Source organism: Bos mutus, chromosome 13 (genome assembly GCF_027580195.1).
Source record: "Bos mutus isolate GX-2022 chromosome 13, NWIPB_WYAK_1.1, whole genome shotgun sequence".
Classification (NCBI taxonomy): Eukaryota; Metazoa; Chordata; class Mammalia; order Artiodactyla; family Bovidae; genus Bos; species Bos mutus.
This window is the reverse complement of record NC_091629.1, coordinates 36,627,641-36,654,661: the sequence shown is the minus strand read 5'-3', so window position 1 is coordinate 36,654,661 and position 27,021 is coordinate 36,627,641. Positions and strand designations below refer to the sequence as shown.

The 27,021-nt window shown below is 41.9% G+C and overlaps 1 protein-coding gene and 1 pseudogene across 6 annotated transcripts in view; both read left to right on the top strand.

The window, feature by feature from the left end:
• PTPRA (protein tyrosine phosphatase receptor type A) overlaps positions 1 to 27,021 on the top strand; it is a 176,351-nt gene that overhangs the window by 140,369 nt on the left and 8,961 nt on the right. For 5 of the 6 annotated variants that reach the window (XM_070381318.1, XM_070381316.1, XM_070381317.1 and 2 more), the window contains 11 exons: positions 5,548 to 5,638; positions 6,796 to 6,872; positions 15,527 to 15,563; positions 19,603 to 19,700; positions 20,979 to 21,098; positions 21,949 to 22,115; positions 22,609 to 22,744; positions 23,416 to 23,565; positions 24,977 to 25,070; positions 25,390 to 25,466; positions 25,953 to 26,087. In XM_070381318.1, coding sequence (XP_070237419.1) covers positions 5,548 to 5,638; positions 6,796 to 6,872; positions 15,527 to 15,563; positions 19,603 to 19,700; positions 20,979 to 21,098; positions 21,949 to 22,115; positions 22,609 to 22,744; positions 23,416 to 23,565; positions 24,977 to 25,070; positions 25,390 to 25,466; positions 25,953 to 26,087 — 1,182 coding nt within the window. Of the gene's footprint in view, positions 1 to 1,318; positions 1,413 to 5,547; positions 5,639 to 6,795; positions 6,873 to 15,526; positions 15,564 to 19,602; positions 19,701 to 20,978; positions 21,099 to 21,948; positions 22,116 to 22,608; positions 22,745 to 23,415; positions 23,566 to 24,976; positions 25,071 to 25,389; positions 25,467 to 25,952; positions 26,088 to 27,021 lie in introns of all 6 variants that reach the window. The other variant, XM_070381320.1, reaches the window with a different exon arrangement.
• On the top strand, positions 10,811 to 15,520 carry LOC138990420 (proline-rich protein 13 pseudogene; annotated as a pseudogene).

Below are 27,021 nucleotides of genomic sequence, written 5' to 3'. Positions count from 1 at the left end.
TGACAGCTGTTTTCAGATATCTGACAGACCAGAGAGTGTGGCCTTTCATTTCTATGAAGCCCCACCATAGTTGAAAGTTATGGGTAATGGAACTTTGTCTTAAAGTTACAAGCTGGAACTTTTTTTACTGACCAGCATTTATCTCAGAAGAAAGTATTGAATTTTTTTTTTTTAAGCAAGAGTTTGAAAAGTCACTTATTGAGGTCCCTAAAGCTTGTTTAAGGTTTAATAAATAGATAGAATTTAGTTAGCTCCTGAAGTGAAAGGAATAAGTGAGGAAAAGAACTGGAGGGGCAGTGAAGTGGTCAAAGTCTGTGATTTGTGAAATGTGAACCACACCCCCACACACACAACCCAGTCAGGGCCCTGCATCTTTAGAGACATCTTAATTATTGAATTTCCAAGTAAAGACACATTTATGTGCAACATGGTAACAGAACTGTGTGGCAACTGAATGAATCAGAAACAGAATAGCCTCTACATGGATGAGTTGTCTCCAAATAAATGAATCAGAGCCAAAGGCTACAGGAGTTATCAGTAGCAGTCAGGAGCTTTGGAATTGGGGTTTCAGCAGGGAATTGGGGGTTCAGGATTTCCAGGGGACAGAGAATACACCAGCTGACCACTTGGATTTTACAATAGTCAGTACAAGGGAAAAATGAAACAAATTGTGTATCGAGGTGTTAAGTCCTTCTAAACCAAACTGTTCCAAGATAAGGGGAACTGCTGTGGAAGGTAGTAGGATCCCCATCACAGCAGGGTGTTCAGACACTGGTGAGGAGTCAGGATATTTGGAAGGGGATTCAAACTTAAAGTGAATGAGATTCATTACTATACTAGAGACATTAGACAGCACAGTAAGGCAAGAAAAGAAATGAAAGGTATGAAGGATTGGAAAGAAAGAGACAAATCAGTTTTGTTTTTTTCCCACAGAGGAAATTATTGTTCCAGAGAAATTCATAGATTCACCAGATAAATTATTAGAATTAATGTTATCTTAACAAGGTTGATAGATACAAAAATAGCATAACAATTAATGCATTTCTATACATAAAACCAAAATCAGGAAGTCTAATAGTTTTTAAAAGATGTCATTTACAGTAACATCCAAAATATGAAGTACCTAGGAATAAATTTAATACAATATTTATAAAATATTTGGAGAAAATTATTAAAATGTTTGAAGACATTAAAGAAAAAAGCCTTAATTAGTGAAAGAGATAAGATCAATGAATTAGAAGGCTCAATATTGTAAAGTTGTCAATTCTCCTCAAACTGATATATAGATTCAATGCAATTCCAATAAAAATCCCAACAGGTTTTTTGTGGAACTTGACAAGCTGATTCTAAAATATATATGGAGGAGAAAAGATTCAAGAATAGCCAAGACATTCCTGAAGAAGAAGAACAAGGTGAGGAGACCTGCCTTACCAGATATAAAGAATTATTATAAAGTGTAGTAAGTAAGATAGTTTTATATTGGCACTGGAATAGATGGATTGACCAGCAGAAAAAATAGAGAACCCAGAAGCAGATTCATGTGTAAAGGGAAACATATTGGTGACAAATGCTGTTGTAGTTTCGCAGGGGGAGAGGAGGGTCCTTACATAAACAGTGCTCGGACGACTGGGTAGGGATAAATGAAATTGAATTCTTGTCTCATACCAAAAATCAGTCCCAGTTGATGTAAACACTGAAATTTAAAAGACAAAATGTGGAGACAATAATGTAGGAAAATATACCATGATCTCTCATAGGAAAGCATTCTTAAGATTTAAAATGTTTATAAAGGGAAAGATTGATCAACTTGACTACATTAAAATGCAGAACTTCTCTTTATAAACAAATAACATAAAATGAAAGGGCAGGCCACAAACTTGGGGAAAAAAATTCTTATAACATTTATAACTGATAATAGAATGAGTATCCAGAACACATAGAGAACTCCCTACAAATTAGTAAGAAACAGTCCAGTAGAAAAATGGGGAAACACTCAACCAGGTTCTTCACAGAAGAGGAAAGACCAGTAAACTGTGAAAAGATGGTTAATAATAATAATCAGAGAAATGTAAAGTAAACCTATATTGATACATTTAAAGTCTGATTATAGCAACTGTTGATGAGGATACATAACAGCTGGAACACTTTGATGGTGGGAGTGTGAATTGGTGTAACTACTTGGAAAAACTGTTTGGCCTCTTCTGATAAGGTTACTCATACTCATACCTAAAACTCATGTGCATATGCATGAGGAAACACAGTTAGTGCTCAAAGCAGATTGTTAACTGTAAACAACCCAAATGTTCATCAATAGGAGAATGGAAAGATAAATGTTGGTATGGACTAAAAATGAAGGACTACCAAGTAGTTAAAATGAATGAACTTCAGCTGCATGGAACAACCTGAGTGAATCTTAAGAATGTAATGTCGGGCAAAAAAAGCAAGTCACCACTTGATAATCATTCCATTTTTATAAAAAAAAAAAAAATAGACTGAACAATAAAAAATATATTTTTATAGATACAGAATGTTTGGGATACAAATAAAGCAAAGGGATAATAAGTACAAAATTCCAAATTTACTTGTGAGAGAAGGAAGAAGACATGATGAGGAAGGACCTAAAGAGAACATCTTTCTAAGTTAAATTGGGTGGTGGATATACTTTTTTAAAAGATAAATGTAAAAATTGAAGAAAAAACTTTAATTGACATTAAAAAAAAAAAAAGCCTTGCATCCTGTAAAGGCTGAAGCAAGGGATGAAATGGTCTTTGATGCCACCTCCTGTTTGTGGAGAATTTAACATCTTAGAGCCTTCTGGTTTAGCTGCTTCTGTCCAGCTATCCAGGCTCAGTTTGTCAGAGTAGAAACTGAAAGAAATAAGATTCCCCTTGTTTTCATCCTTGACCTCAGCTCTTTAGTGTGACATTTTGCATCTAGCACGTGTCCTCAAAAGGAAACTTTTTATTTTCTCTCGTCAAACAGTGGCTCCTGTTTCTTCCTAACTTTGCTTTTTGGAGCCTCAACCGACCTGGAGACCTAACTTTTCTTCATCAAGACTGGGGGAGTTAGGGATGCTGACAGGACTGTGAGATGTGGTCACTGTCATTACTGACCTTGAGGATTATTTTCAAGAATCTTGTTGTCTCTACATCTGTTCTATATCATTTTAGACAAGGGATGTAACAGTTATGCCTTATGATTAGTCGTGAGGGCTTTTAAAATCTTGTCTCATCCTATCCTGCATCAAGGTGGAAACCTGTGGAAATCTAGCCTGTCTTAGTGAAGAGAATGCAAACTGTGGGTGAATTGGGAAATTCCAATCTTCCAGCCCAGGAAACTTTTTTCGCCTTTAATGTGTTGACAGCACTGGGTCTAAATAAATTGCTTTTCTTAGAGAAATAACATGGAGGACCTCTGAGGTTTTAACTGTGAAAAGAAAATCTCTTGAGTAAGTGAAGGTAGATGGACTATGAGACTTTGATGATTATTGTTATCTTGTGGTCTTTCACTTTAGTTTCTCCTACCACTATACTGCTGGTTCCCAGGAAATATATTCGTTCCTTCATAAAAGTCTTGCTTCTGTCTGACAAAATTGATTCTTTTTAGGCTCGCATTTACTTAATTTAATCTTTATTATTATTATCCAAGCTAGAAACCTGCAAGCGTCTTTCATTCCTGTCTCTTTCTCTCCCCAACTTCCCTTTTGTTCATTCAATCTCTAAATATAATAATTCTAACTGTGTGATACATTGCAGATGTGACTATTTCCTTGCACTATCGCCTTTCTACATTCTATACTTGCCTTCCTCCCAGCCCGTTTTCCACGCAGCAGCCAGAGTGATTCTTTAACATGTAGAATGAACTGCAATTTAAAAACTTTAAACGGTTTCCTCATGCACTTAAAGTAAAACTCAAACTTCCTATTAAAGGACCTACATGGAAATACATGATCTTGTTAAACTAAGCTCCTCCCACTTCCTCTTGCCATTCCCACCAACCACACTTTGTTTATAACACCCTTTTTGCACAACACATGTTGTGCATAACACCCTCCCTGACACTTTATTTCCCCACACAAACGAAGTGTTCTCCTGCCTCTGGATCATCACACATGCTCTTTTCTGTGCCTGGAATACTTTTTTCCGTACTCATCCTTCCTCATAGAGACCTACCCCTCAGTCTGTACTTGGGAATTTCTCGGGCTTTTGATTCTTTCTCTAGTAATATTCTGTTCTTTCATTGCATATACCTTGGTATGTAACTTTATTTGTTTTATTTAATATCCATCTTTCACCCACAAGTTTGCATTGTTCATGAGAGCAAGAGCTATGTATATGATTGATTTACCACTGTTTGCTCTGTGCCTAACCTGGTACCTAAGAGGTACACATTTTATGTTTGTTGAAAGAGTGAATGAAAAGTAACACACAAACCATACTTTATTTAACTGTTCCCCTACTGCTGAATACTAAGGTTGTTTTCAGTTTGGGGTCGTTCTAAACAATAATAAAGTAAGTAATCTGAGCATTGAGATTTTTATTTAGACTAGAATCCAGAGTTGTTAGGTCAAAGAGTATGAATATTTTTAAGGCTTCTAAAGCATATTTCCAAATCACTTATCAGGAAGGTTGTCTAGGTTATAATTTTAAACTATTTCTTTCTTTTTTTTTTTTTTTGCTTTCTTAGTTTTGAATATATAGAACATAGAAGAAGAAAACAGTTCAAATAATAAAGTTTAGCTTCCTCCTCCTAAATAAATAAATAATAAATTAAAACTTAATTTATTGAATGCTTATTCTATGCCAGACATGAGATCATCTTGTTTACTCCTTATGTAGCAGATATTATTATCCCAATTTTATGGGAAACTTTGCCCAATTTGCTCAAGTTCATGTAGTCCAGACTATCTTATATCAAGCCATTTATACTTGTTCCATACCTCCCAGTGCCAGCTAATTTACATTTGCTCCAAAACTGCTACAGATTCCATGTCACGTCATCCAAGTCTTCTGCTTTCTAACTGCTGCATCCCCGTGAATGCCGTCTCACCCACCAACCTTATCCACATGATGCTAGAGGCTGGGCTGCCATACCTGCTTGTCAGGCCCCTAACCCAGCTGACCATCCAGACCCCTCCTGTGTGGTTTACTCTTGAAATGCATATCGACTTTGCATGGTGGTCAGCATGGGTATAAATGGCCCATCCCTTCAGTTATGCTGCCCACTCCTATATACAGTAAGGGGTAGGGGGTGCCTTTTGATCTAGCATTGTAATGGGCCCCTAACCATAGAGTAATCATGTAAAGAGCATGCTTATAGTAATGGAAAGGGCATTCAGCCCTCTGGGCATTTGGACTCTACGTAGCTTAGGAGCTATTTAGAAAAGAGGTGCACTGTCTTTATTAGGCTGTAGCAATTCATGTGGGCATATTTTTTTCTCCCCAAGAAAAGGTAGAACTTGCTGCCAGGTCAGAGTATGGTGCAGCAGTTTACATGTCTGGTACTTATCCCTATGAATAACTCTTGTAATTTCTCTTAACCTTTTAGGCTCTTCCTGCTTGTCCTATCCAGGCCACCTGTGAAGCTGCCTCCAAGGAGGAGAACAAGGAAAAAAATCGATACGTAAACATCTTGCCTTGTGAGTGTAGGGTTTCTTGGGATACAAACTGAAACTGCATCTGTAGCCAGGTTTTCTGAGGATAGAAGGAATCTGGTGATTGATCATGGGAAGACAAGTAATAAGAATAGAGTGAAAACTTTGGGTAATAAGAATAGAATGAAAGAGTCTTTATGGCTCCCCAGGCATCCCCAGGTGCTCATCAAGTCATTTGGGGTACTTAACCAGGTTTTTGTGGCAGACCTAAAGTTTCTAGGAGGTTAAAGAGAACAATTTCACTAAGACCAGATAGAAAGTGGTTGTTGTGGAGTTTTTTGCTGCTTATTGCAAAAAAATTCTTATTTAGAGTTCTCTTCATAACTCCTTCCCAGAGTTAGTCATTATGAATCTGTTTATCAATAACTTAATGGACATTTTTCTAGGCTAGTGGCCTCCAGAATAGAATATACATAATCCAGTGGGATGCAAGAGCAAAATGTTTGAACTTTGCTTTATTTTTATAATTGCTTTTTTAAAAATTAATTCTTTTAAAAATTCCTGGTGTATTTTTGGGTGCATAATATAATTAGGGACCACTATACTAGCCGTTTATAGATACTTTTGTCTTCTTATTTGTGTATAAATGTGTATATATTTTTTTAGTATAACTGGTATGCTGTATACATTGCTGTTATCTTGGAAAATTAGAGAAAGATAAATACTGTATGATTTCACTCACGTGAAATCTAAAAAAAACAAAACAAACACAAGCTCATAGATTCTGAGAACAGATTATTGATTATTGGAGAGGAAGGGGGTTGAACGTGGGTAAAATGAATGAAAGGGAGGGGGTCTATTGCATGGTCATGGATGGTAGCTAGACTTGTGGTAATCACTGTAGTCATTACAGATGTTGACTTATAAGGTTGTATACCTGAGACTATAAAGAAATGTAAAATAAAAACAAAGCTAATATATATTGGCAATTGTCGAGAAATAGGAATATTCACTTTCTTTTTTATCATCTGCTTACTATTCCATATTATGGTTGAGATATGTTTGAATTTTTGCTGTTATAAATAGTGTTGCAGTGACAACCTATACAGGTGTATGTTCTGCATCGTCACAACTGGCCTGCTTGCATTGGGAGCAGGGAAAAATAAAACTGAATTTAATTGAAAAAAAAATTTTTTTTCTAGATGACCACTCTCGAGTCCATCTGACACCAGTTGAAGGAGTTCCAGATTCTGATTACATCAATGCTTCATTCATCAATGTAAGAAACTTGAGTTTTTCTCATTGTTACCTTGACTGACCATTGGCTCTTTTCCAGCTGCATATAAGGAGGATTACTTGTCATTACAAGTTTTCCCTGAGGATAATTTTTTTAAAAGACTAAAAAATAATTTTTTTAAAGATCAAACAGATAGTTTAAAATGTATTCTTATGTTTACCTGTCATCATTACCAAAATTTTCCCACGCAGAAATCAGAATCTAAATGTATACCTCACAGTAGGAGTCAGTGAATCCTTTATTGAGCTTATTCGGATAACTAAGAACAGAATCACACCTTGCCATCTACAGTAAAAGTAGGGAAACAGGACAAGGATATCTGACTCCAGATGAGTCTGGCTAGTCATGTCTACTTCAAGAGGAGAGCTGAAATTGGAAGGAGGTTTTTAGGGTGATTTAGAGAATGTTTATAGAGATGGTATGAGAGACATGAGTATGTTTTATAGGCTCACAGGAAGGAATCAGTAGAGGGAGAGTTTGAAAAAAAAAAAAGAGAGTAAGCAAGAGAGCTAAAAAGAGCAAGCCTGACTACTGAAGCATGAAGAGAATATTGATGAAATTTGTACACTCATATTGATAACAGCATTAATCACAATAGCTAAAAGGTGATTGCAGCCCATCAAGGGAAGAATGAATAAGTAAAATATGGTATATACATATAATGGGATATCATTTAGCCTTGAAAAGGGAAGAAATTCTGACATATACTACACCATGGATGAATTTGGAAGATATTATGGCAAGTGAAATAAGCCAGTCACAAAAAGATAAATACTTTCTAATTCTACTTATGTGAGGTAGCTGGAGTAGTCAAATTCATAAAGACAAAAAGTAGAATGGTGGTTGCCAGGAACTAGAGGGAGAGAGGAACAGGAAATTATCATTTAATGGGTACAGAGTTTAGGAAGATGAAAATGTTTCGGAGATGAATGGTGATGATGGTTGCCCAGCAATGTGAATAAACTTATTTATTCAGAACTGTACACTTAGAAATGGCTACAGTGATCAGTTTTATGTTGTATATATTTTACCACAGTTTTTTTTTTTTTTTAAGCTGATAGATTAGCATTGAACATAAAAAAGGAAGTTTTTCCTCTTAATTTGCTGGTAAAGGAATATAGAATAGATAGAGTTGGTTTGTAAGTGTGAATAAATCAAGCTGAAGGAACTCATCTGTGTTTTCTGAGAAGTTAAGTCAGGGTTATCTGCTGAAAAGGGGGGATGGGACTGTGACATGAGAGTACTGAGATCAGTAAGAAAGAACACGGAAAAGGGCATGAAAAAAAACATGTTTAGCTGCACTGAGGACCTACCTAAGATGGAAATCATTGATGTATAAGGGCCTCAGTTGTGTGATTTTCTCCGATTGTACCTAGGATTGGTGATACGCAGAAAACATTAGGTAACTCAGTTAAAAGGACTAGAGAAGTCAGTTGCTCCTCTGAGTAGTCAGCTAAGGGCTTCAGGTTCGGTGGAGAAAGGAAGGGATCAAGGACCAGGTTTCAACAAATTGAAAGAGCAGTCTTGGGATAAAAAAGGAGAAAGGTGGAAGAAAAGAGGCTGTGGCTAATGAATAGATTATCAGATGGAGTTCAGAAATGGAGCGGTGCAGGCGTCCTCACTAGAATGGATTTGCTGAAATTCCTGTATATATGTTTCATAGGGATGGTCATATGTTTATAGTTAGAAGGAAAAGAACCCTACAAGAAATGATTGCTGTGGTAGATAAAGGAAAGTGGAAAAAGGCTAGTAACCAGATAAGATTCCCAGAATTTAGATCAAAGATTATGATGAACAGGTAAGGAGGAATAGATTGAGTTTAATATTATATGGAAGAGTATAGCAGTATCAGTCAAAATGTTTCCATCTTAAGGTAACAGAATACTCAGCTAGAATTGGTCTGGACAGGAACATTTACTTCTCATATAATCTGAAAGCAAATATACAGCAGTTCCAGGGTTGGCTGAGTCTGTGACTCAGTGACATCCTTAAGAAAACAGGTGTTTCCATCTTTCTACTCAGATGTCTTCATCCTGTTGGCAGTGTCTCTTGGTCACAAGATGGCTGTAGCAGTTTCAAACATTTCTTATACACACAACAAGCAGCACAGAGGAGGAGGAGGTGGAGAATTTGTACATATGCTTTCCTCTTTATTTGGGAGCATGATCTTTCTCAGAAGCCTGTCCAGTACAGTGCCCTTCAGAGCCAACAGGCCAGCATCGGATCACATGCTTACACCCTGTCTCTAGTCACTGGCTAAGGCACTGAGAATTATCTTGATTTACCCTTCTGGGGCTGAGGAATTGTCATCTTCCAAGCCAGTAGAAGGTAAATATCCAAACAAAAGCATGGTTTTGATGGCAAGGAAGAATGGGGAGGAATAGCTTTTGAGTTAGTAATCAGCAGCATCTGTCACTGTAACCAGTTTGGATCCTTCCCACACTGAAGGTGAAGACAGACAAAAGTAAGTTGGATGTGAAGACGGGTAAGCAAGTAAGGTGGGTCTTTATGATCATAATAAGCAAGGCACTAAAAGGAAGCATGCCTTCTGCTTTGGCCATGCTTAGTTGGAGCTCACAGTAGGGCATCCTGTAATGCCATGGTGTTTATTGGAGGTTATTAATAGGTGAAATGAAAGTTTAGATGAAGAGGTTAAATTGGGGGCACTTACAAATTCAGTGAAAGTAGAAACGCAAGAAAAAGCTATGGTGAACCATGAGTAAGAGTCAGGGCTTAAAGAAGATTTAGGTTTATTCAATTCAAGCAACATTTTTTGATCACCTTTTGTGTGCTAAGCACTGGGGATAGGCTTAGAGGTTACAGAGATAGGATGTAGTCCCTAGTGTGATCTACCTACAGGTAGATCATTATCTTTAGTGTGCAACATGTGCAAAGGAGATACTGCCAGATTCTTTGGGACTTAAGAGAAGGAAACATTCAGCCAACCTGGTGATCCAGTAGAGCTGAATATTAAAGGGTAAGTCTACATTCAAGAGAAGAAAGACAGGTAGAAATTTTAAAGCAAAAAGAAAAGTAAGAGTGAAGTCAGAGACTGGAAATAGTAGTCTTAGTTATGAGGTACAAGGTGGGAAGGAAGGAGGCTTGAGGGATTGGTAGGAGCTCAGTCTTATAAGGTGCTGAATGTCAGGTGTGTGTTGGGGTTCTTAGTTTCAGACAGCAGTGTCAGCTTTCTATTCTTTTAAGCAGAAGGGGTTTATTATTAGATACTAGGTAGCTTACAGAATCTGTGGGAGAGTTGCAAGGTGGTGTTCAGTGAGGAACAGAGCAGCCATAGATGTACCCAGCTGCCCCGTATGACTCTCGGAGTGGAACTCCTTTACAGCTGCTTCAGAAGAACTCAATGCTTCTGCTGCCATGCTTGCCCAGAGACTACATCTTCTTAGCAGTCACCGTCTCACATTACTCACTTCTGTCCCAAGTCTTATGTGGGACTAGGAAGAAACTGAGTTCTTAGGCTGAACAGAGCTGCAAGAGAGTCTGGGGAATTCAGCTTTTAGTTTCTCAGCCTCTATAGAAAGGAGGTCAGGCTGTTAGTGGGTGGGACTGGATGTTGATTGAGCTACCTTAAAATATCTGCAAATTTTCAGTACAGCTGAGTTTTTATTCTAGGCAGTGGGATAACACTGAAAGGTGTTAAAGATAAGGAGTGACATGGCCACATTTGAATATTGATCACTCAGGTTACTGTGTGCAGCATGGACTTAGGAAGGGCCAGTTAGACGCTGTTACAGTATCAGGCTCTGGATGGTGAGGGTAGAAGGGTTGGAGAATTATCAAAGTAAAAACGACTTTGGAGGTAGAATTTAGTAGGACATGGTGATCGATTATGTATGAGAGAGTATAGCGTGATACTCTGTAGAGTATATTGACCTGAGCTGGAGGAAACACTGAACGTGTGAAATCCCAGTGCTGGGCAGCCAGGGCCACATCCACACCTGCCTAACATTGAGCACCCTGAAGGTTGCAATCCTGCTCATCCACCATCCGCCAACACTACCTTTCCTCTAGGCCCACCTTCCCACTCCCCCAGGAGCACCCCAGGGGAATCCAGCTCTTCTCCCTGGTGGGCCCTGTTATCCTGTGCCACAACCAGGGTCTTTAGGATGCCAGCCCTCAGGTCTCTACCCCTGCCCATACCCACCACCTGCCCCTGGCATGTATCCTGTGAACCCATTGGCTCCTGGCATGGTAGCACCAGGAATGGTGACAGACAAAGGATGCAGAAGAAAATGAAGAACAATCATAAAAAGCAGCAGAAACACCACAAGCATGGCAGGCAACATACCTCCTCCCGCTCCTCCACTACCAGCCATGACTCTGACTGAATACAGGGCCTGGACCCTTCCTCGGGTCTCTCCAATTCTGCTCTTCCATCAAGCTTCAGATGCCATCTTGTACTAGGGGAAATTAGCCCTTGTGTCCCTTCCCCTCACGCCCACCATCTGTGCCTCACTCTGCTGTTCAACCCTAACTGGTTAGGGAAAATGGCAGAAGAATAGCCATGGACTAGCAAAGACCATCTTCCTACTGCCTGGGTAGAACTTTTAGCTGATGAGTTTTGCAAGAGAAATGTTTTTTGAAGATGGTGAGATTTGAACTAAATGCTGAAGACAAATCTAAAATCTATAAAATGTGATTTTTTTCACTTTCATTTGTAATACTTGTGATTGGAGAGATGCTGTGAAAAATTAATTATGGGGAAAGAAAACCAACCTGTGCCTTTCTTGTATTTAAAAAAAAAAGTATAGGGTGATTCATGTGGATGTATCCAGCATAGTTGGGCATTGATCTGAGCTCAGGAGAGAGATTCCAAAGCCATTAGAGACAGGGAGTCCAAAAACCTCTGCCAAGGCGCACTGGGCAAGAGGTGCTCATGAGTGAGACAGAAGACCAGGAGAGAAGAGCATCTCAGAGGACAAAGAAAAGCATGGAGAAGGGTGTTCAGTGGTCAGCAGAGTTGAGTGCAGATGAGAGATCCAGTGGGAAAGAGGGAGCACATGTGCTCTGGACTGGGAGGGTCAGACAGCAGCCTTTGCTGAAGCACATTGAGGCCATTTGTTGTGGGCTGCCAGTTACACTTACCAAACCCTATTTTTTCTCCCAGCATGACTGAGGTATATAAGGTAAGTTTATATAAACTATACCTCAATCATGTTGGGAGAAAAAATAGGGTTTGGTAAGTGTTATATAACAGTAATTCAGACATTTGAAACAATAGAATTCCTTGAATTTTAGTAAGTTTACCAAGTTAATGCTTCCATTGCATGCTAAGTTGCTTCAGTCGTGTCTGACTATGCGACCCTTTGGTCTATAGTCTGCCAGGCTGCTCTCTCCATGGGATTTCCCAGGCAAGAATACTGGAGTGGGTTGCCATTTCCTTCTCCAGGGGATCTTTCTGACCCAGGGATCAAACCCACATCTCTTAGGTCTCCTGTATTGGCAGGCAGCCTCTTTATCACATACCACCTAGGATGGCTTTATTGATGTAATTCACATTCCATAATTTTCACCCACTTAAAGTTTACAATTCACTGGTTTTAGTCTGTTCACAGATATGTGCAACAGTGATCACTTTTAGAACATTTTCATCACCGCAGAAAAGAAACACTGTACCTCTTAGCTATTGCCTATTAGTTTTAGAACTTTTTGCTTACCCCCAAAAGAATCTTCTTATCAACATTCCCAGTCCTGGCAATCACTTACTGAGCCCTTTGTGCACACAGAGAACCAAGATCACACATGAATCTTAAAGAGAAGTGGTGTCAGGTACCAGGGAATGGTGGCAGCAGTTGGGGAGGGGGTGGGACCTGTGGTTTGGAGACTACAAAGGTCCGAAGTGAACCTGACATTGTTAACAAGAGAAGATGAAATAGACAGTGGAACAGGTGGCAGCTGGGCTTTCCGCCTGAAGTCTTAGGAGAGACCAGTTTCCTCACTTACTCTTAGGTGTCTAAGAGTATTTACAGGATTTTTTTAGAAGTGTTTTGTTTTTGTTTTTAAACTGGTAGAAATGTAGATGCCACATGGAGCCAACTTGGCATTTGACTTTCAGAATCCAAAGATGTCTCAAGATCTCGGGAGCCACATTTCTTCTTTCCCTTGAATATAACACAGGGAAGATCAGTAGTTTGGCCTCATTCTAGTTTTACCTTATTGGTTAAGCAATATCACCATATCATTATGTAGGCATGTTTTCATAGGGAATATATAGCACACTCCTAATGAAGATGGAGCAGGAAGCACTTGCGGGCCGGACCCTCCAACTGTGCTTTTAAGCTATTCATGACCCACACACTCCAGTGAGAGTTTGGCAGCTACTTCTCCTGGAGCGGGGATATATTACAGCTTAACATAATCTAAGAACTTCTCGGTTTTAATTACACGTTTAGTGCTGTAACCAAAGTGCAGCATCCTGAATTAAGGTTTTATCAGTTTTCATCTTCTACTGATTAAAAACATTTGGAAAAACTTAAATTGCTCTTCTAAATAAAAATTTTAATAAGCTTCTTGTTAATTCTGAACATCTCCATCTTGAGGCCTAAAGCTTTCTCCAGTGCTGAGCAGCAGTTCTGCCACTGCCTTGCAGACTTGTATTTCACATCGTCACCTTGGTGTGACATGGTGTCCCATCCATGAAACTGTCTTGCCCTCATTGCCCATCTTAATGCTGTCTGAAAAAAACAGAGGTATTTACAATCTTTAAATCAAATGATTTTTTCATTTACCTAGGACTTCTCAAGTGAACACTACATTTAAACAATGAGGTTGAAAAGGTGTGTGACTAAACAGTAAATACTGAAAAAGAAAGTTACTGCTAGTGTCAGTTTCTCAGAGGATCCTTATCATTTTTTTTAACTGAAGGATAATTGCTTTGCAGTATTTTGTGGTTTTCTGTCACACATCAAGAATCAGCCATAGTTACATCCATGTCCCCTCCCTCTCGAACCTCCCTCCCATCTCCCTCCCTGTTCCACCCTTCTAGATTGTCACAAAGCCTCTGTTTGAGTTCCCTGAGTCATACAGTAAATTCCCATTGGCTGTCTATTTTATATACATATTATAAATTTCCGTGTTATTCTCTATATACATCTTACCCTCTCCCTCCTCCCCTTTCCTCCCCCCACCATGTCCATTTATCTGTTCTCTGTCTTTCTCCATTGCTGCCCTGAGATAAATTCATCAGTACCATCTTTTTAGATTCCATATATATGTGTCAGTATACGATATATAAATCTTATTAAGATATATATATATGTATGACAATATATGATATCTTATTAAGTGATGTCCCCAGGCTGCTTGGCTTCTTTGTCTCCCATTTCCGGTAAAGGAGAACCCTGTTGTCAAACACCTGGGAGCTGTTAACCATACCCATGGACTATTCCCAGAAATCTTCTGCACCTGGGTGAAGCATCATCAAGCAAAAGACTTTTTACCTTCTTAGTGTGGGCTCAGCCTCACATGCTTCTGACTTGGAAGTTTCCTATCCATTAACACTAAGACTCGGATTGTCAGCAGCTGAGAGAGCATCAAAACAAGATCTAGCCTGCTGCTGCTGCTGCTAAGTCGCTTCAGTTGTGTCCGACTCTGTGCGACCCCATAGACGGCAGCCCACCAGGCTCCCCCGTCCCTGGGATTCTCCAGGCAAGAACACTGGAGTGGGTTGCCATTTCCTCCTCCAGTGCATGAAAGTGAAAAGTGAAAGTGAAGTCGCTCAGTCGTGTCCAACTCTTCGAGACCCCATGGACTGCAGCCCACCAGGCTCCTCCGTCCATGGGATCTAGCCTAGTAGTTGTTATTTGAATGTTCTTATACTAGTGTTCATTAATAATTCACTTTAAGAAGACTGCCTAGACCATGTAAGCTTTGCTTCCTGCTATCCAACTAAAAGATGCTTGTTCCTTGGAAGAAAACCTATGACAAACCTAGACAGCATATTAAAAAGCAGAGACATCATTTTGCCGACAAATGTCTGTATTGTCAAAGCTTTGGTTTTTCCAATACTCATGTACGGATGTAAGAGTTGGACTATAAAGAAGACTGAGTGCTGAAGAGTTGATGCTTTCAAATTGTAGTGCTGGACAAGACTCTTGAGAGTGCCTTGGACTGCATGGAGATCAAACCAGTCAATCCTAAAGAAAATCAATCCTGGATATTCATTTGAAGGACTGATACTGAAACTCCAATCCTTTGGCCATGTGATGCAAAGAGCTAACTCATTGGAAAAGACCCTGATTCTGGGAAGGATTGAAAGCAAAAGGAGAAGGGGCGGTAGAGGATTAGATGGTGAGATAGCATCACCAACTCAATGGACATGAGTTTGAGCAAACTCTGGGAGATAGTGGAGGACAGAGGAGCCTGGCATGCTGCAGTCCATGAGGTTGCAAAGAGTCGGACATGACTTAGCAACTGAAAAACAACAACATCCAAAGCTTGATGTTGTTTCAAACATCAGTACCTTGAAAATTTCTAGAACGGAAATTCTTGTTAATTGCCTGGCCCTTTTCACAAGGGAGGCTTTGTAAACTGGTTGGGAGTCTGGAGAATTTCATTCTTATCCATTTTTGGATTTTCACTTTCTTTTTCTCCTCTATTTCCCCCTACCCCACTCCCAGGGCTACCAGGAAAAGAACAAATTCATTGCTGCACAAGGTAAAATAAGATAATTTTTTACTCTTGGGTTTAACCATGAATGGGCTTGGGTTTTTTCTTCCAAATCCTAAATAGATTACACAGACTGTATTAGCTTCTGTAATTATTACCACCTGAAAGAAAAGCAATTTACCTTGCAGGTTTCTAACTAAGGGGCTTCATCTTGATGATTTAGTGTCCAGGGGTCCTTTGAAATAAATTCTTTTTTATATGTACATAAAAAATACTGGAAAACACTACACACACACACACACACACAACACACACTCACAACACAGTCTAGTGAGCTTCTCTAAAGAGGATTAGAGACTCAAAGGTCCAGTCTGACTCATCTCCACCCACTCATGGGCCTGAGCTCTACTATTATTCACAGAAAAGTGGTCTAAAAACCCTCAAATCAGGGACCCAATGTGCTATACATGCTCTGTACACATTTCCACAGTGTAAAGTTCTAATAAGTGTCCTCACTTTTAGGATCCTAGCAAAAAATATCTTGATGTTTGTAGCACTGTGAAGTAATTGATGTTATTATGGTCCATCAAAGCCCATTTAATTAATCATTCAACAAATATTTATTGACCATTTATTGTGTGCCACGCACTGGCCTAGGTGATGGAAATATGTACAGGAATAAAATAGAGTATGGTCTCTGCCTTTAAGGAGCCTTTAGTTGGTAGAGGATGCCGTGCTGTGCTAAATTGCTTCAGTCATGTCCTACTCTGTGCCACCCTGTAGACTGTAGCCCCCTAGGCTCCTCTGTCCATGGAATTCTCCAGGCAAGAATTCTGGAATGGGTTGCCACTTCCTTCTCCAGGGGATCTTCCTGACCCAGGGATCAAACCCACATCTCTTAAGTCTCCTGCATTGGCAGGCGGGTTCTTTACCCCTAGAGGATATTTGTAGCAAAATAAACAGAAACTTTGGTAAGTGGCTATTCTGTTCAATACAGTAGTTACTAGCCACAAGTGGCTATTTAAAACAAGATTTTAGGGAGTTCCCTGGCAGTCTAGTGGGTTAGGACTCTGCACTTTCACCACTAAGGACATGGATTCAATCCCTGGTCAGGGAACTATGATCCTGCAAACCATATGGTACAGCCAAAGTAAAATAATTAAAATTAAATAAAATTTTAAATTCAGTCCCTCAGTCATACTAGTCACAGTGACTAGAGACTACCGTATTAGTGCAGATATGAAACATTTCCATCATCGCCTAAAATTCTGTTGGACAGTACTGTGAGCATGGTAAAATAGGGATAGAGGTAAAATAAAGTAGAGTGGTCAGGAAAAGCCTTATATCCTCCTTGCTCTTGAATCTTCTACCAGGGCCTGGCCCTTGCCTAACCAAGCCCCACTACCCTCCCTCTATAGCCATCTGTCGATTCAGGGCCACTCTCCAAGGCCCAGCTCATCTGCCACCTACTCAGTGATTTTGGCACCAACAACCACATACAGTCTCTTCCTCTGTTTGTCATGGTGCCTTTTTGATGCTAAAATATTTCTTAGTCACCTTTGATTTCCTTGTGGGCCTTTTCTCAGACTCCCTCTTTAACTTCACAGAACTTCGCTCTTCTTGAAACTCTGTTATTTCCAGACATTCTGTTCTCTTGATTTTTCTCACTTCTCTAAGTATTCTCTCTCTAGCTGTTATTCTTCTTTCTGCATCTTAAATATAGTTTCTCTTGAAAATTGTAGATGGCTACTTCTTTAAAATTCCATTCTTGTCTTTCATGGCACATTTCTGTCCATTCTTCTGCCTCCTCAGCTTTTTGTTCTGTCTGAACTTGAATAATGCTCAAAGATCCCCAGCATTCTGTGTTTACACAGAATTCTTTACCCCTTCTTTACTCCCCACTCCCACCCCCTCTTTGAGAGAGTTCATCTAATACCCACCTTTGTTTGACTGGCTGCTGCCTCTCTTGAGCTCTGGAGCCACATTTTCAAACTAACTTTGTGCCCCTCCACTTGAATACTCTCACAAACTCTTTAGATTCAACATCAGAAGCTGAAATGTGACTTCCTCAGCCCAGAGCTGCTTTTTCTCATAACTTCTTTGGAGACCTAATCACCAAGCCTAATTTAGGATCATTCAGATGTCCTACCTGTCCCTTGCTTTAAATACGATTAGTCCTCCGGTTTCTATCTCCAAAATCGGCCTTCTCTGACACGCGCCCTTGCTCTCAGCTCTTCTCGTTCTGTTGCAGTAGCTCACTGATTGATCCCTGTAGGCCCTAGCTTTGTTCCTTGCATTTCTTCCACCAGAATGACCTTTCTTAATGTAAAACTTCTGTCAGACTCGCATGAACATCCTATAATGATTTTTCATTATCTGTAAAACAAGCCTTTGTAAAGACCTGGCCTCCAGCTCTTTAGATTCTGGTACCTCACCTATCTTCCTAGCTTCGTCTTCTCTCCTCCACACCGCCAACACAGTGAGCTCACCTTCAGCCCATGTGTGTTTCACACTGTTAGCCCCCGGCCCCTCTGCCTGGAGTGCCTCTTCTCCCTGCGCCTCCTTTCTAAATTCACGTCTGCTTTATCTGTCCTAACACATGGCTAAGATGTCACCTCCTTCAGGAGATTTTTCCTAACTTTACCAGGCAGTGAAACAGTTTCCCTCTGTACATCTTTCTGGCATGTGTCCACTTCTGACATGATTTGTTTCTCGTCTTAATATTTTTCTTTTTACCAAAGGGAGTACAAAATTTCTTGAAGAAAGTCAAAAAAGGTATTACAAGATCTATAGAAACAAGTTCTCCCCTCAAAATTTTATCTTCACCTTTTTAGTCTAATTCAACCATTTTTATCTGTTGACCTCTTCTTATACTAATGCATGCTGCTGCTGCTGTTGAATAGCTCAGTCATGTCTGACTCCTTGCGACCCCATAGACTGTACCCCTAGGCTCCTCTGTCCATGGGATTCTCCAGGCGAAAATCCTGGAGTGAGTTGCTGTGTCCTCCTCCAGGGGATCTTCCCCACCCAGGATTCGGACTCTCTTATGTTTCCTGCATTGCCAGGTGGGTTCTTTACCACTAGCACCACCTGGGAAGCCCTATTGTATTACTACATAACTTATTAAATCTTACAAACTACATCACACTCAGATGTGTCCCTTTTCCCTATTCTCCCAGTGGAGTTAAATCACAATTTGGAGTGAAGATAATACTTGTTATTTACGTTCTTATTACTAGGCCAGTGTTATTCACAGCTAAAGCACATAGTATTATATGATTTTTTTTTAATTGGATACAGTTTTTGGTTTTCTTTTTTCCCAAGTGTTAATAATTACCTTTTTTCCTTATTTACTTAATTTTGTATATACCTAGCACTGACTTTTTTTTCCCCTCCAAACTCTTTGCTGGAAATACATATTTTCTCTTGGTACCCTCAGATACATGAGGTTTAATTTTTTTAAGTTTTTCTCTTGGGATCCTTCTAGAACCTTCTTTCGTTCCATTCTGGGTTGATTGCCCTTTAGCCTCTAGCAGAGTAATTATCCTGAGCCTTCCCTTTTCCAATACCCTGGGGATTCTGTTAGTCTCTGTCCTATATTAGATCCCACTTTTTTCTTTATTTATGCCCTTTTAGTGGCTTTCTGGAAAAGGCTGTATAGGAAGTAAATTTTAAATTTCGGCCTAAGCAATTTACCCAACCTGTTTCACTAACGATACTCACCGCACAGCATGGTAAGAAGAGTAAATGAGATATAAAGCACGTAGCTCACTATCTTGCCCTTAACACTGGTATTCAGTAGGAGTCATGATTCCTAATCCTCAACTGTAGTATCCTTGGGAAACATTGTATGGGTCTCTTTTTATTTTGACAACTTCACACCCCCAGTTCACTTCCTATTGAAGTACCTGACACATACATGGTGGAAATGTTCAGTTAGTAGGTGGGTGGATGGGTAGATGGATTCTATAATTAACTGGGGACATGTGGGCACAGGCTTCCAAAAATCAGGAATGAATGTTCCTAATTTCCCAGCATCCTTCTTCCTCTTGCTGTGTGTTCTCATCTTTGCTGTTGGTTATTGTAGGACCAAAGGAAGAAACGGTGAATGATTTCTGGAGGATGATCTGGGAACAAAACACAGCCACTATTGTCATGGTGACCAATCTGAAGGAGAGAAAGGAGGTGAGTGGAGAAATTAGATAGAATGGCCTCTGATACAGGCATGACGAACAGAGGGACTGCTTTTTTGGTGTTCTGTGTTTGAGCCTAGGGTGTCCACCTATTTTGGCTTCTGTGCCAGTCATTCATCCAGACAGACTCCAGGCCAGGGTGCCCACTACATTTTCCTGTGGCCTGGACGCCTTCGATGATCTGAGGGATATTCCTAGGACACGGCCTGTGTTTGGTAACCAAATAACTCACCTTAGATCCAAAACATCTTAGAAGAAAGACTTGGACCATTAGCCAAGGAAAAGCCTCAGTGAGGCTTTTCTCCCCTGGCTTCTCTTGTCCCTCACTCCCCTGGGTTTCTTGCTTTTGTTTTCTTGCTGTCCCTCCTCCCGAGTCAGCAGAGGGAGCTGTTTGGGCCCAAGGAAATGTGAAGCCCCGACCTCATCCTTCAGGCAAAGCTTCTGACTGGCCCTTTTCTTTCTGTGACTGCTAAGTCCATGCCTAGTCAGCTCCATCACTGGGCCACAGCCAGCACCAATCCTGAGTCCTGGATCAGGCCCCAGAGAAGAATCCCAATTCATGACTGTTTCTCTCCAGGATGGCGCCGGAGTCAGTCTAATACCCATGCTGGGCTGTTGGGTGTGTTGATCAGCTTAGGAGGGTTAGCTTTAGAGCTGGACTTTAAGTTCGTTTCTTCCATCCCTACCTGTGGCTCTTGGGAGCTGTTCAAGGCCTAATCCCCAAAGAAGGCCTTGGGCCTCTCATGGCAAGTTTACAGTCTGTATCAATCCATCCTAGTGACTTCCTCATAGCAGCTTGCTTTTTCCAGGGGATCAGTGGACTTGCCCTTAGAGCGTGACCTGGAATATTGTGGAAGTACAGATTTTATACATAAAATGGCTTCTGATTTGCCCTGAATTGAAACACTAGAGTTGGGAAAGAATGAGGAAATATGTGGCTGGGGCTATGTGTAAGTTAAGAGATTGTGCTAAATGGGATGGAAACTGAAGAACTTAAAAAAAGAACAGGGAGTTTCTTGCCAGCATAGTGATTAGGATTCCGGGCTTTCACTGCTGTGGCCTGTGTTCAGTCCCTGGTCAGGGAGCTGATATCCTGCAAGCTGCATGGCACAGCCAAAGAAAAAAAGGGGAACAGTTAAAGTCTGCAGCTGACAGACGTGTGAGAAAAGGCCAGAAGGCTTTCTGAAGATTTCAGTCTGGGCTTTTGTGGTCCTTTCCTTTAGGGGTGGGAGGCCTGAAGTCAGGGGGATGCATGTCTGTTCCTTTCCAGTGTAAGTGTGCCCAGTACTGGCCAGACCAAGGCTGCTGGACTTACGGGAATATCCGTGTGTCAGTAGAGGATGTGACTGTGCTGGTGGACTACACAGTACGGAAGTTCTGCATTCAACAGGTACTGTCTACTGCCTCTTTTCTTGGTTCTCATTTAGGATCTGCTGACCATTAAGAGGGCAGAACAGGCTGGGTCATCCCCCTCTTACTCAGGGTGGTCAGGAGTCACTGAGCATGCAGTATGTTTGGACTCTGAAATCAGAGATCAAGGCTCTCAGAATTTTATCTTCCCCCCTCTCCCCGTTTTGATCAAAGCCAAGGGAGGAACATTTTCATGACTGGGAGAAAAAGTATTACTCAGGTGGAGTTTGGTCATCTTAAGTATCAACTGGGTGTGTCAGGAGGTAGTGTAATCTTCTGGGTACTTGACTCATCTCCTTTCTTACCCCAAAGACTCCTGACATCAAGGATGTGGGCCCTGCTCCTGACCCTTCAGAGTGACCCTGCTCCTGACCCTTCAGAGTGACCCTGGAGGCTTGAGCAAAGATTGCCTTCAGCTGAGGGCAGTGTGCTGCTGTGAAAAGAGAGCTTACCAAGAATTAGGAGACCTGCACTTTAGTTCTGACCTTGCCTTTTACTAATCCTGGGACCATAACCAGGTCATTTAACTTTTTTGAGTTTCACATTCCATGTCTGTAGAAATAAATAACAATAACAGCCTTGACTACCCCATGGGGTTCCTGGGAAGGTTCTCTGTCCATGGTTAAAACTTTTCTTTTTAATTTTTTAAAAAATTTATTTATTTATAATTGGAGGATAATTGTTTTCTTGAGAAGTTTATTACTCTTCACTTCCCCATTGTCAGTGACAGCTACAGCTGGCCCTGGCCCCTTCAGTCTCACCCTCCTTCCCCTGGTGCTGCCCTACCCCAGGGTATCAGGGCCAACATGCAAGATCTCTTCAATTCACAGGTGGGCGACGTGACCAACAGAAAGCCACAGCGCCTCATCACTCAGTTCCACTTTACCAGCTGGCCAGATTTTGGGGTGCCTTTCACACCGATTGGCATGCTCAAGTTCCTTAAGAAGGTGAAGGCCTGTAACCCTCAGTATGCAGGGGCCATCGTGGTACACTGCAGGTCAGTGTGGCCTGACCCTTGGCTCCCCACTCATACCACATTCTGTTCTCACACTGAGAGCAGGGCAGGCATAGGAGCCCTGGCCAAGGAGGCTGGCACAGAGCAGATGAATTACCTAGGCCCCAGAGCAGCAGCCAGAGAGACTCTTCAAGTTTGGGTGCTAGGTGGAAAGCACTTGAAGAAAGAGGGAAGGGCAGTCCTCCAAGATTGGGGGTGAGGGGACCACTGCTGTGAAGCCAGAAAGCTAAGTTGAGTGCTGCCTTGTGTACGTGGACTCTGCAGACCATTCTAAGTGTCCCTGGTCCTGATAACTCGAGGTAAGGAGTTCACAATACAGTGGGGTTGTTGGTTCCATGAGAGTCCCAGCTCTGCTCCATACAGAATTAGAATGTAAAGGCTTGAAGAAAGAGCTCTACCCTGTGCTTCCCCCTCCCTTTGTGTTCCCCCAAGGCATGCTAGCCATCCCAGTAATACTCCTGCTCTCTGGCCACAGTGCGGGTGTAGGACGTACAGGTACCTTTGTTGTCATCGATGCCATGCTGGATATGATGCATACAGAGCGGAAAGTGGATGTTTATGGCTTTGTGAGCCGGATCCGGGCACAGCGCTGCCAGATGGTGCAAACAGACGTGAGTGGTTTGTGTGTGAAACAAAGGTGGGGGGCATATTAGGACCAAAACATCTATCCACCTCGTAGATTACTCAATCTCCCAGGTTATTGTAAATGATCATCATACAGTGTGACAAAGGGCCTTATAAATTATGTAGTAAAAGAATATGGAGCACAGAGAAGGGTGTGCCCTCGGGGAGTCAGGAAGATGGGCAGATGTCATTTGCACTAGGCCCTAAGGATATGGAACAGGTCCTAAGGGAAGAGCCATTGCCCCAGAGTGGTGACACAGCTCAGCCAGGTCCAGGAGCAGCAGTGTGATCAACTCTGGTTAGGGAATGGGGTGCAGAGGGCACAGCACTGGGAAGAGGGCTGGCATGGGCTTTCTGTGTCACTGGGGTTTGACAGCCCCTCAGTCTATCCATCTATGCTCTGGATATGGATGAATGAATGGATTGGATCTGTCCTTCTCTCCAGGAGAGTATCAGAGTAGGACTCTCCCTCCCAAGTTTAAGCACCCCTAGAGGGACTCAGGCATTTTGAGTCCTACCTCCTTGAATTTGGACAAGAGCAAATCATTTTATATGTGTTGGGATCAAAGAAGTGGACTGAAGTGAAACAGGAGTGTGAGAGAGAGTGCTCCGGCACCACCAGTGTGTAACTAGGAACTCTGCATCATCCATATTTCAGATGCAATACGTCTTCATATACCAAGCCCTTCTGGAGCATTATCTATATGGGGATACAGAACTGGAAGTCACCTCTCTAGAAACACATCTGCAGAAAATTTATAACAAAATCCCAGGGACCAGCAACAATGGACTAGAGGAGGAGTTTAAGGTGAGTTGGAGCTGAACTGTCTTCTTTCAGAAAGAAGGATCTGTGTGACCTGCGGCATACAGAATGTTTGACTGCTTTTGAGTTTACCAACAAATGGTAAATCCTCTTTCAAGGCATGTGGATAGTTAGGGAGGTGTGTCTGTGGCCCGTTACTCATACCCTGCTGCTGCTGCTGCTGCTGCTAAGTCGCATCAGTCGTGTCCGACTCTGTGCGACCCCATAGACGGCAGCCCACCAGGCTTCCCCATCCCTGGGATTCTCCAGGCAAGAACACTGGAGTAGGTTGCCATTTCCTTCTCCAATGCATGAAAGTGAAAAGTGAAAGTGAAGTCACTCAGTCGTGTCCGACTCTAGCGACCCCGTGGACTGCAGCCTACCAGGCTCCTCCATCCATGGGATTTTCTAGGCAAAAGTACTGGACTCATACCCTAGTCATTCTCAATCCTGCATGTTAGAATCACTTGGGTTGCATTTAGGGAGTGGGTGAAGAAACAAAAACAGGCAGTGGTTTGTTTTTTTTTAAGTCCCTCAGCTGCCCCTCCCAGGTGATTACAATGTACAGCAGGAATAAACTTCTGCAGAATAAATATTTTTGGCTTTGCAGGCCATATGGTCTATTCACAACTACTTAACTCTGCAATGTTTTAGCACAAAAGCAGCCATAGATACCATGTAAACAAATGAACACGGCAGTGTTTCCATAAAACTTCATTTACAATCAGTAGACCAGCTTGGCTCATAGACCGTAGGTTGCTGACCCTGCCGTATTCAGATAGACAATGGTTCTAAACACATTTATGGGATGTGTCACAGTCTCAGCAATAAAAGTGCTCCCAGAAGCAAGAGATTTCTGGGTTGGGACGGGGAGGACCACTTTCCATAAGCACTCCTGAAACTAAGAGGTTACCTCGGGGCTCTGATTCAGCAACTCTGAGTTGGGGCCTGAGATTCTGCATATTTGACAAGATGAAGCTGATGCTTCTGGTTTATAGGATACACTTTGAGTAGCAAAGATCAGGAAGAAACCTTGGAATCAGGAGAAGAAACCATCTTAATAAGGTTTTTCTAAAGAAGGTAAGACAGCCTCTGGGAATAGAACAGCAGGGAGGGAGGGAGGAAGGGCACACTAGATTCCTTGCTCCAGGATCATAAAGTGCCAGTCCAAGGAAATAACACAGTGGTCCACAGGGCCCTGGAAAGCAGTGTTTCCCAGACGTTCTTGTCTTGTTCACTGATCTTAAAGTTGAAAAAACAATGGTCTGATAAGAGCATGTGGAAATGGAGATCAGGGCTCTGATGAGAAGAGCAGTGTGCAACCAGTGTGGCCTGGATGCAGGTCCAGTGACAGACATAATCTTGTCAAGTTCAGTTACTGAGACCAGTAATGTTTCCCTTCCCCTTCCCAATTCAGAAATTAACATCGATCAAAATCCAGAACGACAAGATGCGGACCGGAAACCTTCCAGCCAACATGAAGAAGAATAGGGTTTTACAGATCATTCCATGTAAGAGCCCTCTCCTGACCCCAAAGCCCTAATGCCCATCCCCCTTTCCCTTAACCCTTCAGCCTTCTTCTGTACTAGTTAATGATCAGCTTGGAGACAAGAATTATGACATTGTCTCTTATTGCTCCCAGTTCTTCAGTGGCTTTTGCAAAGAGCAGGAAGGCCAAAGTTTTCTGCCTCCTGGGATAGGAATAGGCATGTTGTTACCCAGCTGGAATTACGTCTGCCCAGAGCCTGAGAAGAGGCGGGGATAGATGAAAAGAGAGGGAGGAGAGGACAGGTGATGCTGGGGAGCCACAAGCTGCTGTCCTTCTTGCAGATGAATTCAACAGAGTGATCATTCCAGTTAAGAGGGGTGAGGAGAACACAGACTACGTGAACGCATCCTTCATTGATGTAAGTTGTGGCAGTGTCCCCTGAGCTCCCAACACTTCGTGGAGATTGAGCTGGGCCTTGCAGTGCTGCCCTCTTACTGCTTGAAAGGATGGTCTTTGAGTCAGTCATCAAATGCAGAACTGATACCCTTCCTGTGCACTAGGTCTGTCAGACCCCCCAAGAGTAGAAGGTGGGGTAACAGAGGGTAAACACCAATGTAAGAGCTGGAAGGAAAAGTTCACAGCACAAACCAAAGGCTAAAAACACTAACCTCTGGACCTTCCCATTTGTGCTCATCGTAGCCCCAGCCCCACTTCCTTCACCCTCATGCAAGGAAACCAGTGTGCCATCCAGAATTTGGTCCTTGGCCAAAGAGGAGCTCTGCCTGGGATTTGTTTGCCTCTAGGCAGCCCCCTCCCCAGCCCAGTGGCCTGTCTTCTCTACTAGCCCCTCCGTGATCAAACCATCTTACTCACATGTCATCTCACATTGACCTGGCCTTCATAGGGGTACCGGCAGAAGGACTCCTATATCGCCAGCCAAGGCCCTCTGTTCCACACAATTGAGGACTTCTGGCGAATGATTTGGGAGTGGAAATCTTGCTCTATCGTGATGCTAACAGAACTGGAGGAGAGAGGCCAGGTGAGTTCAAAAGATCCTGGGCTGTGGGAGACAAGCAACAAGGCAGGGAGAGGGGGGGAAGCTAAGAGGATTTTTCTTTGATTTAATAAAATAGCCATTGCCCAGCCTCTTGGTATTTGAACAGTCAGCTTCTCTCAGGACTGGTCTGAGTTTCCATTCGATTCCCAAACCTCTCACTTCTGTTCTAAATACAGTCTCCTCATGCCTAGCTTTGTACCTGCTACACCCCACCTCCATGGGCAGAGCAGAGCTAGCAAGATGAGGGATACAGAGTCAGACTGCAGCTCCATCGGAGCTTGTGTGAAGTCCCTTAAGGAGCCTTCCAAGCCAGAGAAATTAACCAGAAGACTGATGGGAAGATGGGTCACCTCTTTGCCAACTGCCCAAAAGAAAACAATAGAATTTGAGAAATAAAAACAAGAAACTTATTTTTTAATTGGATGACAGAGAATAATATTATGGTTTCTTCATATATATCCAATAGCTAGTTCCATAGCACATTTGCTGACCTGTTTATAGACCTGTTTATATACCACATGCTTTTTTTCTTTTTCCAGAAGCAAGAAACTTACAAGTTACAGTCAATAACAAGGAAATCTTTTTTTAAAAGCCCTGAGTCAATTAAAAATTAGAATTGTCAGTGAACTCAGAATATGAAGGGACCTTAGAGGCCCCTAGGCCAGCTCACATTCAGTGTAGGAAATCTCAAACACCATTCCTGAGTCAGAACCTTGAAGCCTCTGCTGAGTACGTTCAATCTCAGGGGTCGCTCTTTCTCTGTCCACTTCCCACCCCACCTCTCCCAGTATTACAGAGAGGCCCAGTCTTTGTTCAGATAGTGCTTATTATGTTCACACTGTCTCTGCTGTGGATGACAGTGCAGTAAATGGTTGCTTCATGACGCCTTAGCAGTGGGCACAATCGAGAGAACAAG